The sequence below is a fragment of the Physeter macrocephalus genome, chromosome 20, assembly GCF_002837175.3.
Source record: "Physeter macrocephalus isolate SW-GA chromosome 20, ASM283717v5, whole genome shotgun sequence".
NCBI classification, from domain to species: domain Eukaryota; kingdom Metazoa; phylum Chordata; class Mammalia; order Artiodactyla; family Physeteridae; genus Physeter; species Physeter macrocephalus.
Genome location: NC_041233.1, coordinates 74,780,505 through 74,793,030, shown reverse-complemented (window position 1 = coordinate 74,793,030; position 12,526 = coordinate 74,780,505). Strand labels below are relative to the sequence as shown.

At 45.9% G+C, this 12,526-nt stretch overlaps 1 protein-coding gene across 3 annotated transcripts in view; it reads left to right on the top strand.

Moving 5' to 3' along the window:
- The window catches only part of FGFR2 (fibroblast growth factor receptor 2), a 377,174-nt gene that overhangs the window by 296,496 nt on the left and 68,152 nt on the right, over window positions 1–12,526 (top strand). For all 3 annotated transcript variants that reach the window (XM_055080920.1, XM_028480979.2, XM_007110550.4), the window contains 2 exons: window positions 3,701–3,967; window positions 4,876–4,953. In XM_055080920.1, coding sequence (XP_054936895.1) covers window positions 3,701–3,967; window positions 4,876–4,953 — 345 coding nt within the window. The remainder of the gene's footprint in view (window positions 1–3,700; window positions 3,968–4,875; window positions 4,954–12,526) is intronic.

The following is a 12,526-nucleotide window of genomic DNA, read 5'->3' as shown; positions in this document are numbered from 1 at the left end:
TTGACCTGGTTTTCCTGGAAATTAAAACCACTCTTAGTATCTCAAGTCACCTTACCAGTCCTTTTGACCTGGGAGCCCATCATTAGTAACATCATTCTGTATCCATGGCGATACCAATCCAAGGAGTCTCTCTGATGATCCTCCGAAAAGAGTGGTGCTCGAGATCGTGGTAGTGTCTTCCGCCTTGAAGAACGACGGAGATAGTGACCGTCATGGGCCCAACAAGGTATAGTTGGAAGGTCAGGTTCATATTGAATGGCTTGCTGGATTCTCAAGATAGTATCCTGTTTTGGGGGCACTCTTGCTTCTCAGTAGATGAGGAAGCTGAGGCCGAGAGGTTAAGTAGGAGCAGAGTGGACTTGGAACTCAGGGCTTCATCCTTTTCCCATGCAGGCAGCACGCATTTAACCAGCATCTCCTGTGTGTCCAGCCTGAACAGGATGTGGTCCTCACCGCCCCGTGTTACCTCCTTCTACAGCAGCAGGTGGTGGTGTCTTTTTGCTGATGTTGGTCCAGCATCTCAGATACTCCTGGTTTCAGCAAGACTTTGTGGTTTACCCATTTCAGATGAAGGAAAGGCTTCTCAGTCAAAATGCTTTCCTTTAAAAATGGAGAAATCATAATTCCACCTTTGTCCAGAGAGAAATTTTTCTGCATCATAATTGCAAGTGTCTTGCTTTTTTTTTTAAACAAACAAACAAAACAAAACCAAAACAGTATTAGAGCTTTCCAATGCCTCCATGAAATAGGGACATGGCTTCCCCTTATCCGAGGGCCAGGACAGAACAGGTCGGCCTTACGGGTCCTGGGCTCTCCTTTAAGGGAGGAGAGTGTTGCGGCTTCTGACCAGCTGCTTCCTTGCTCTGTCATCTCTTGATGACCAGTTCTGGCTCAGAGGAAAGCAAATTCCACAACATTCTTGGTAACTTGCTGATCATACAATGTGGTTGTAATAAATATCGATTATTTTGTGACCCAGGCTAAGCCACTGACAATTCATTCTAACATTGTGGGTACTGTTTCTGTAATCAGTTGTTGGAGACCCAGGACCCAAATGACGTCTGATCCTGGCCTTGACCAGCTGTGAAAGGGGTGGGCCAGGTGGCCTTCGGGGGCCCGTCATTTCGGATATTGACTGGCCCTGACTCTAGGAGGCGGGAAGTAGGAGATGCTCTGAGATTACGGGCCATACTGATTTCTTTGTTCTTCTCCGTTGCCCCTCTTACCCGCATTTCTGCTCAGGATCCAGAGTTCAAAACATTTTTATTAGTCCCTGAATTCAGCAGCATTAAGACTTAGCCTTGGGAGGCCTCATCTGAGGACCTTCAACTAAGTTCCCAGCAACATCTTTTAAGCATTGCTTTGCCCTTCACTTCTCTCTAGAGAAGACTTCTCTGACCATCTTATACAACAGGGGTTGGTGAACTTGCTGTAAAGGGCGAGACTGTAAATATTTTAGGTTCTGCAGGCCATTAGGTCTCTGTTTCAACTACTCAGCTCTGCCACTGTCACATCACAGCAGCCCCAGACAATATGTAAGCATGGCTGTGCGCCTGTATAACTTTGTTTACAAAAACAGACGATGGCTGGGTTTGGCCCGGGAGCTGTGGTTTGCCAACTCCTGCTTTGGAGCCCAGAGCCTCCATCTCTGGGTGTGCCACTAACCTGCTGAATTCTTCTCCCTGACACTTAGGACCACCCTACATACTTTATAGTTCTGTAGATGTTGTACTTACTGTCTGTCACCCCACTGTAATTAATATCCCATAAGTGCAAGGACTGTTTTTGTTTCCTGTTGCTTCTTGAGCATCCAGAATAAAAAGCAGCATGGCCCGTAGTAGGTGTTCAATAAATAATTGTTGAATGAGAAAAACAGACTTTTGAAATGTAAGCCTGCTTGTCAGTTGGGGCTTTCTGCCCTTGTTTTGGGGTGTGTTTTTCCATGTTACACATGACTTTTATTTTCTTCTCTTTGTTGTGGTTACCTCTTTATGTTCCCATCCTGTTCAACGTCTGGGCCCTTCTTGGCGTGGATGCCTCGGTGGGGTTAGGGGTGCCCCTTTGGGGGGCCCTGGCCCTCCATGTTGGCTGGCAGTGGTGGTGGGGGAGAAGGATTTCTAGAACCAGATGCCTGCGGCTCTTGCTGGTCTTTGGATACAGGGACTGAAACGTGAAGTAACTTTCTTTCAATCTTACGTGGGAGATTCGTCCAGATCACATTCAAAACGACAAAACAATTGCCTTGTGATGCTGCCCAGCTTTGGAACCGTCCCAGAGCTGGGAAGCTTTGTGTTTTGCTGGGCCTGGGACTCTGGGTACCATTCATAGTTCTCACTGTGAAGGATGAAAGCCGATTCATAGACCCTCGTGGGTCCCGGCTGGCAGCTCTGGCTGTTCTTAAAGACGCCTGGCTCCTTGTCACTCCTTTCGTGGAAGCTGGATCCTGCCAGGTCCCATCTTGCCCTGCATGCTTGGGGACTGTGATCCTGTTCGAAATGATCACCTTCCATGTGTCTGCCTGGGGCAGGGGAGGGGCTCACAAGAGCCACAAGACCTCAGCCCTCGCTTCAGGATCTTGGCATCTCCTCTGGGGACAGGACAAGTCCGTCAGGCATGTCGTCCATCCCCAGGAGCTGGTGAAGAGGGGAGACCCGCTTCACTCTGGGCCAGGGTGGCTGGTGGCACGCTCTCATCCGGGAGGGCACGAGTGATTTGGGCCTCGAAGGACAGGTTGGTGTTAGTGTGGAGGCGAGGGAGGAAGGAACAGCCCTAAAGGAGACAAAGGCAGAGGCCTGAGGAGGCTGAAACCCAGGGTGTATGGCGGGGGCTTGTGGGCAGGGAGCGGTCCAGCTTTCTGAATGGAGCAGCAGGCCTGCAGCCTTCAGCAGCTTCATTTCAGGATCCATTGAAGCGTAATGGGGACCGCCTCTTGGCTCCCTGGGGGCATTTTTCTCTTTTCTGTTGTCCCCTGCATCGGCAGGCGGACTCTCAACCACTGCGCCGCCAGGGAAGCCCTCTTTTCTGTTTTGACGTTAACGCCTCCAGGCTATTATCATTTTAAGAGAAAGCAGTGTATCCCAGCTCACCCAGCACAGAATTAAGTCTCCAGACCAGCAATGTTCTGATCTGAGCCTGAGAGTTTGAGGCATTTCTTTTTAAGAGGCTCAGATTTATGACAACAGGCAGAGTCAGCACAAATAAATAGGGGTGTGTGTGTGTGTGTGTGTGTGTGTGTTTGTGTGTGTGTGCACGTTCGTGTGTGTGTACACAGCCATGCAGTCATGTGGAATGAAACCATTTGTAAAACACACGTTCTCACAGACTAAAAACGCCACAATGATAGGCTTTCCCGGGGGTTACAGTGTAAGCAGGCTTTGGATTGATAATCGACTTCAGAGTTTTCTTGTACAGTGTCTTTCCAAGTTGGGTTTGGGGTTTGTGTTTAACGCTCTACAGTTTGCGGAAACTCACTGGGGCAGCTTTTGCCGGGTGCTTCCTCTGGTTGGTTTTGGATGCTCCTCTTCTCCTTGGTGAGGGCGGCTTCTGGGGGTGCAAGGAGAAGCAGACACCCCTGGGGCCATTTGCAAAGCATGAACTGCCTCTCCTGGGAGTCAAGGGGCCTCCACTGACCTTTGTTGGACGTTCTCTCCTTTCCCTCTTTCCCATCTGTCTCCGTCTTCTCTCTCCCACCTTTCTGCAGAGCCATCAACCAAATACCAAATCTCCCAACCAGAAGTTTACGTGGCTGCGCCCCGGGAATCGCTAGAGTTGCGCTGCCTGTTGCGAGATGCCGCCATGATCAGTTGGACTAAGGATGGGGTACACTTGGGGCCCAACAATAGGACAGTGCTAATTGGGGAGTACTTGCAGATAAAAGGTGCCACGCCTAGAGACTCCGGCCTCTATGCTTGTACTGCTGCTAGGAATGTAGACAGTGAGACTGTCTACTTCATGGTCAATGTCACAGGTGAGTTGGCCTGCCAGCTGTCTGCTCTCTCTCTTCTCTGTAGCCATTTTTCTGGGTAAAGTGTTATTGGACAAGTGAAATCATAGTGGGATCTGCTAATTGGATGCCAGGCACAGAACTTCACAGTATGTGACTGATCTGTTTTTGAAGTTCTTCTACGGGACCTGGTATATCAGAGAGGCTGGTCGTTAAAAATGACAGGATTCTCATGTGCACAGTAACATTTTTCTTTTAAGACAGCACACTTTCCTATAAGTAAAAACACATCTTTTTTTTTTTTTTTTTTTTTTTTTTTTTTTTTTTTTTTACCCCCATACCACCGGCATCCTTGGCATTTAGAACGTAGAATTGAAATTTGGATGCTGAAGATTTCTGCTTCCTTCTGTTAAAATTTGAGTTTCTCTCCTTGACTTTTCTTCCACGTGGTGAGGAGGGAGTGCACAGGACCCCTTTTGCAGCCAAGTTTAAAGTTCCGCTTTCAGAATATTAGTAAACGGTCAGAAGGCCACACGGGGGCTAAGTTTTTCTAGCGACTAATTCCTTTCTTGAAGGAGACCCCGAGTGCTGAAAGGTTGTGTTGGAAAGAATCTTTGGATATTACACAATCAGTAAGTTCGTTGGGGACTCGAGTACCATTGGAAGCTTAAAATCCAGTTTCAGTGTATCCAATTTTATAGCATGTTTAAATAATGTGAAAGCAAAAAACGTTGAGAATCATAATATAGACGAACTATCATCATGGAGTGAAAATTTAAGCCATTAAAACCATCTTAACTAAACATGGTCTCAGACTTCTTGCCTGGGTTCCCGGGTTGTTGAAACCCCTTTCCAGAAAGACTAAGTTGTAGATGATTTGCAACCTTTGGCTTTGCAAAAACGCAACCATGGATGTGTTCTTTTGAATACAGATGCCATCTCATCCGGAGATGATGAGGACGACACAGATGGCTCGGAGGATTTTGTCAGTGAGAACAGTAACAGCAAGAGTAAGTAATTGCTGTCTCCGAAGGTCCCCGCGAGAGGAGAGCTCAGTGCGAAGTCCTGGCTCTAAGCTGTCTCCCTGTCGACTCTTCGGGATGCTGTTGCCTGCGGTCCCCACCTCTCTCCACTGTGTCTACTCTCTTGACTTTCAAATCTGAGAATAAACCAGTGTTACTGTACACCCTTCTCTACTGTTTGTTCTTTCTTATTGTGTCAGTAGCCACTTTCTTTTGAAAGCAGTTATGACTTTTCTTTCCTTGCTTTTCCTTTTTCCTCTGGCTTCTCACTATTTGGAGATGTAAAGCCAGTAGAGCCATGTAACATCCTGGTCTTCTTCATAACCGTCGACGGTGCTTGGCTTGTCCCAGTGGTTCTCCACGGGGGGTGATTCTCCTCCTTCCCCCTCCCCAGGGGGACACTGGGCAATGTTTGGTTGTCTCAGCACAGGAAGGGGGTGGATGCTAGTGGCTTTGAAGAGGCCAGGGATGCTGCTAATAAACGTCTTTACAATGTACAGGACAGCCCCATAACAAGGAATGATCTGGTCCAAAATGTTAATAGTGCCAAGGTTGAGAAACCATGGCCTTGGGAAACATTATTGCTTGCTGAGCAGAAATAAGGGAAGTGTGTCTTACGTTGCAGGTAGAAAAGGGGGGCAGCAAATGCTGTTTGCGTATTTAAAGGCAGTTAAAGCACTGCCGTAACTGACACTAGGAGGCCTTTACGTGGTGAGTGAGAACGTGGCCTCTCAGAGCTGGGCAGCCTCGGTTCAAATGCTGCTCCACCACTGCTGAGTTGGGTAACCTTGGGCAAGTAATTTAACTTTTGTGCCTCAGTTTCTTTATCTGTAAAATGGGAATAATCACAATGTCTTTTGGGGTTATGAGGATTAGTGAGTCCATATTTGTACATTGCTCAGAAAAATATTTGTGAGTGTTTATTCAATAAAGAAGATCAAGTATAGCAAGCTGTGTTTTTCCAATAACATGGTTGGAATATTTCCAAAGTGATTTTGCATTGGTCAGTGGCATTCTTTGCTTAGATGTTATATTCTACGTTTCCTCAAAAGGATATTACTTTAATAACTTTAAACGAGGCCTACATAATAAGATAATTCGTTATTAAAATAGACCCAGGGCTTTTTCAAGGAAGAAGAGAAAAATCCATGTTGTCCGGCACCTGGGATCATGTTTTGCTTAAGTGGGAACTGGATTTGTCTCGTGAGTCTCCTAGCCGCCTAGGCAAAAAGGGAGGTATTTTGGCTTATATAGTTTTCACTCTTTGGCCAGAGAAAGCTTGCGGCCTGGACCACTAGCACCAGTGTCACTTGAGAACTTACTAGGAATGAAAATTCTCAGGGCCCACCCCGGACCCGCTGAATTAGAAACTTTGGGAGTGATTCTGATGCACAGTAAGCGTGAGAACCACTGGCTTAGGGAGTCACACGTGCAGATCTGCTTCCAGAAGGAGTTTATTGTTGGAGATCTTGTTGGTAAAACAGCGGGTCATAAGGCGGGTGAAAGTGTCTTCCGCTGTCATTTGTACCAGCCTTCTAATGAGGTGGTTGTCATCATGACGATGTAGTAATAAAACACTGGTACGTTACAACACGCCACTCACTTCTTACTAGTTCTTTGGCTCTGGCAGGAGAGGCAGTGACCCTGACAGTGATGCAAAGGGTCTGCTCTGGGCCGACTCCGGGCCGGCTGCTGGTTCAGTCTGTGCCCCCAACGACCAGATAAGGTGGAGAGAGGAGTTGTTTGTGTTTTATTCATTGGGAATTTGCGGTTCAGTGAGCCGAAAGCAGAGCTGCAGTTCAGTCAGAGGCCTGTTGCATGTCTAATCACAGCGCACCTCTGCCAACACTCAGGGTGATGACGGGGGTGAAGGGAGGATGCTCGCACAGTTGTTTACGGCTCTAAAGTGGTACCCATGTGTGGGAGCCATTGCTGTTGACCGGGACATCAGATTCAGCGCGGTTCTGGCGGCATGCCCGGGAACTGCGTTGTTCTGGTGATCGGTCCCCTGCCTAATAGCACGTGACCCGGAATATGCAGGAAGTTATGAAATGTAACAGCAGGGTAGGCTGAATGAACTGAATCTCTCTCTGATGACTCTCTTTTCATCCTGAATGCTAGTCCTGACTGCTCAGTGCCCAGGTGGGGCCAGGTGGGGCCAGGTAGGGCCAGGTGGGGCCAGGTAGGGCCAGGTAGGGCCAGGTAGGGCCAGGTTGTAGAGTGTCGCATTTAAGGAACGCCAGCCCACGTTGAGTGAATTGCCGCGTGCCTTCACCTTGCAACCAGGGCTCTTTGTAATTAGCTCTCGAATGACACCAACTCTGCCCCGAGGTGGGTGCTCTGCGGTGATTAAGGGCCGGTGTTAGCTGTGCCAGGCAGATACTGCTGTCGGGAGTTGCCTCTGCTTGGTGCCTGTGAAACATTAGATGCGATTTAAAGTGATAGCAGTTCTTAGCTGGCTGCCTGGCCTCTGCCATCTGTTAGTGTGATTAGGCCGGTCTGATTCACAGGTGCAGCCTGGGGCGGCTGAGATTAAGCAGCTGTGGCCTGTGTGGACAGAGGAATGCCATGGCCAGGGTAATTGGCAAGGCGGGGAAGGGGATGTTGCCATTAAGACAATTTTTTGCCACCTCGAGTGTCAAATGCCTGACCTGATTAATAGGGAAAATTGTAGAAGCACTGAGTTCTTTGCATTTTCAGCCACCTGGAAACCACTCATGTGTCCAAATTGATTCCTTCGGTGCCTTCTGATTGCCTGGAGATGCCACTGGGGTGTGTTTGAAAGTTCCCCTTCCATGAAGTTAACCCTGTGCTGACAGTGATATTTCTGAGCTTCTCTGAGAAGGGTTTTTCTCTTTTAGGATTGGTCTATGTTCCTTCTCCATCAAGTGACCCCAAAAATAGATTATAGGTTACTCTCACTGCTGGTGTTCTTCTTGTTTATCTAATTTTGTCAGTTAACTCTCAGAAGGCAGGCTTATCTGCCTGGTAGAGTTCTTCTTAGATTCTGTACAGAGTACAAAAAGTATGGTAGTCAAATATAATGGCAAAAAGAACAGTCAAAAATTAAGGCAGGATTGTTGCATTTTGGCTGTGAAACTGGTATCCGTTAACCTCCAGGTCCGATTTGATTTTTATAGGAATGTACTGCAATGTTCAGGTTGATCTGAACTCTTACCTCATCCTGCGAGACCCAGCTCAAAAGTGGGCTCCTCCGTAGAGGATTTCCTTGTTTACACTGGGCGATTGAGTGGCTTTGACTGTTGTTCACGGGTTCTGTTGTATCACAGGTAGTGTACGTTGTATCACGTGTAGTATCACGTAGTATCTCAGACCTGCCTTTTCTGGTAGATGGCTTCTGGTGGGAAAGGGCTAGCCTGGATGTTGAATGAATATTTTGTGGAACTACCGTCCTCACGTATATCTTTTACGGATCCCATTAAAAACAGAGCAGCGTTCAGGTGTGGTTTGTACATTAAGAGAATAAGCTGGTGTTTCTCAAAGAGTATCCCTTGGAACCCTAGTTCAGCGTAATTCTCTGCCAAAAATGAGTTGTATTTTGAAATGAATTTGGAAAATACCTCACACTGTGACCTTTCTTGAAGACTTACAGTGTCTATCAGCCTGTTACAAGCCCTGAGAAGTTCTGTAGTAAAACATCTGTTTCTTTTTGTCCTTTCCCAGGGTTTTCCAAACTTATTGACCATAAGACCCTTTTTAAAATATAGCATCTATTAACATCCTGCTGCACGTGCTTTGAAAATCCCTGCAATGGGCTGATTGATCTGACTCCTCCTCCTCCCCTTTAAGTCAAGTTCTTCCATCACAGATGTGAAGGGCATTCTCCGGTCATATTTTAGCAGCTGACTAGCTGATGACCTCACCCTTGACCAGTGCTAGACGTTTCCCTGAGTGGAACAATCTTGTGATGTCACTATAAGCCCGGCTGCCAGGAAATAATGCTGCTACATATGCCCTTTGGTGAAAGAGACTTTCTCCGGACAGAAAGTTGTGATTTCAAATGCTAATTTTTGAAATGCATCCAGGTTGAGGATTTTGAAGAGGTTCAAGCTTTGTGCTTTAGCTTAAGAAAGCATAACTTAACTAGGCCTTGCCTTCCCTAGGTACTAGGTATCTTAATGGGTTATCTGGCGGCAAATAAATAGACATGTCTGTCCATTTTTTTCGAGGTACTTTTTATCACCTCCGGCTTGTGTTGAAGTGATTACTGTCTCTGGAGAACTTGAGACTGGCTTCTTGGGAAAGGCATGAGTAACAGAAGGTTCAGGTTGGCTGCTTAACTAGAGGGAATTCATAGTAAGACAGCCGTATCAGGTGGAGTGGTTCTTTCTATTGAGTGAAGAGAGAGGAGGTAATTTTCCATTTTGGCTTTATTTTCGTACAGACCTGCAGCGGCCCATCCTCCATATTAGGGAGAAAGGCAATTTTATTTTTTCATTTTTTTATTTTTTTTGTAAGCAACTGGGGAAAATGAAGGTTCTTGGCCTGAGATTCTGAACTTTCATTGATAGACCTGCTGATAGTAACAGTTCGCCGTCTCCTTGGCTCTAATTGGGATTTTCCTTGGAAGAGATCGTATCTAAGTTGGTAAATGCTGGTTTCTTAGTTGTGTTGAAGTTTCCAGGAACTGAAGAAAACAAATTTTTAGAAGATGTACCAGCTGCCTAAAGTTTTTGAAACACCTTTGCGGTGAAAACCTCATGACGAGTCGGTTTGGGTGTTTTATCACAAAGGCCAGTGGTGCTGTCCCATCCATTCGGCCAGATGGAGTGTCTTTCCTTTCTCGGCCTCCCCTCTGGTCCAGCGGCATCACCGGCCACTAGCGGGTTCTCTTTTGAAGGCAGAGCCTGGGAACTCCCCCAAGCAACTGGTCTCCCAGTGGACTTAGGCGTTTCACATGTGGGTCACTTGCCTGGTTTGTTTTAATGTATTTCTTATTGAATGCCTCGTTGGTCAGCAAGCTGTTGTTTTAATGAGATTTCTCCAATAAAGCCCCCCTGAGCCCCACAGTCACACCTTCACTGACATCTCCATATTTTGTTAGATTTGTTTTCTCTTTCTCTGTGCAAAACTGAAGACAGATGAACTGCAGTCTACTGCAAGGATGGGGTGGAGCTCTCAGAGACGTGCCTCCTTCCCTCATCAGGGGTCAAAGCATTGAAATGTCCTGATTAGTGATATTTTTAAAGGCACTAATTATAGACTTAAGACAGAGGCCTTAGTGAGGCTTTAGAGAGTTTGTGAGACTTAATCTAAGAGCTGAAACAGGCTGGTTTTTTTTTTTTTACATCAATAAAAATACAGTTGGCAGTCATCAGCGGCCACAGCTCACATAAATCTTGAACTTTTGACTTAATTACCATGGGAGAGTTCAAAGGGCAGCATGGAGTGGTTGAAAGAGCACTGCTCAGGGAGCTGGAGACTTGGGTCTAGCCTCAGCCCAGCCTCTGGCCATGTGACCTTGATCAAATCACTTAACCTTTCTGGATGACATTGATCACACCAGCCGTTGGGCCAGATGGTCACTGAGATCCCTTTTGGTACAGTGGTAATTTGAGTCCATGTTTTTCCTTTAAACCACCAGGCTGTATTCTCTCTATTTGGTTAGAGAGAGAGAGAGAGAGAGAGAGAAAAGACCATAAACTTTAGATGTCAGGGTGGGGATACGTAAGAGTTTTTGTGGGAGCTGGCTCAGCAGCCCATGTTTTCTCCTTAGGTTTAGGTTGGAGGGTCAAAATAAATCCTCTGATCCCATCATTTGTTGACAGAATCAATATCTGTGTAGAATATAGATAGATACCTGGAAAGAATGTTAGAACTGGGAGGGACCTTATCAGAACATTCAGTTCAGCTCCCTCATTTTATAGCTCAGGCTTTTAACAGTTGTCCATCTGGTCTGTCCATCCATCCATCCATCTGTTCAATAAACACTTGAGTGCCTGCCTCATAGTCTGAAGATGGCTCAAGCTGTACACTCCAGGTGACCTACCCTTATTGGTCAGCAGACATCGAGAGGAATATATTTCAGTCTAGGAACACCCAGGGCATGGAAACAGACATAAATAACCAAGAAGATGGTGGACCAGAGAAGGAATGATGAATCTTTATTGTGGGATGAAGGGGGGTTAAGAAAGGCTGTGTTGAGGGAACGTTGAGGGAAGTTTCTGTGAGGTTATAAATCTGCTTAACCAGCCAAAAGTTAAGAGACTTCTGTTGTATTAAATTAAAATTCTACTTACTTGGTATTATTACTAATATACAGTATCTGTTTCAGTGTAGAAAATGATAAGGAGTAAATACGCTAAACCTTGATGATGGGCTTGTATTTATTTATTTATTTTGGCTAGGTCTTACTGTTCCCTTAACTTGCTCGTTATTAGTATTTAATGACTAAGAGAATGTCGTTCTTTTGCTACATACTACAGCAGAAGATTTGAGAGTGTCAGAGCGGAAGGGGCCATACCTATCATCTAGGTCAACTTATTTACTCCTGATTTCAGTATAATTCATGTTTCACGCCATCAGGGGTTTATACCACGATTCCGTCTCTATTAAATATATCCCTAAGATTATGTCAGGGAAGGCGTACAAAGTGGATGCCGTACACCTCTTTCAGGCAACATGATGTGGCCTTGGCCATCCGTATTGAGCATCTACTGTGTGCTAGAGTCTTCTCTGCTTTTGTAGATCATTAATTTGTTAAGTGAGTTCCTCCTCCAAATGAAAGTTGTTAATGCTGTTCACAGCCTTGGGATAGAAGAGGCTTCATTAGGTAGAGGAGCTTTTTAGGAGCGTGGTCCCTGTTTCTCTCCAGCTGCATTGTAGTTCTTAGGGTGGGGACCCTGGCATTTCCATGTGTCCAGACTGCAAACATAGCAGGAAATATTGAAGACAGGAAGAGTTCTCAGGGGACATAGGCCATTGATGATGGAAACACAGCAGGGCTAGTCCTACAGTGTAATTATTTTTCTGGACCTTCCAGATTCTTCAAGTTTTCCAAAAAACTAGTTTATTTCAGAAAGAGCTGTTGTAAAATAATAAAATAACTCCTCCCCTCCAGCATTATGTTCTTAAAAAAATTCGTGAGCTTGACATCTTAAAGGAAGGCCTCATCATGAAAGCACATCACGCCTGTGTGATGTTAGCACCCAGGGTGGTGTTGGACACGGGGTTGGTGGTGACCCATCGCTGCCACTCAGGGAACCTCGAAAACTTGGCCTGACGGCCCATTTTGTTGAGTCAAGCTTTACCGTTATTCAGAAAAAGCAAATGTTTTGAATTCAGGTTTCCAGTGACACTCATGTAGGTGACTGGCTTCTACTTTGTTGATTAGATTTCATGGCGCCTCACCCACCTGCGATCTCTGAGCCTTTAGATGAGAAACATGGTGCCCACAGACTTTATTTAAAAAATTTTTTTTCTGGTTTCTTATTTTTTTTTAACATCTTTATTGGAGTATAATTCCTTTACAGTGTTGTGTAAATTTCTGCTGTATAACAAAGTGAATCAGCTATACGTATACATACATCCCCATATCCCC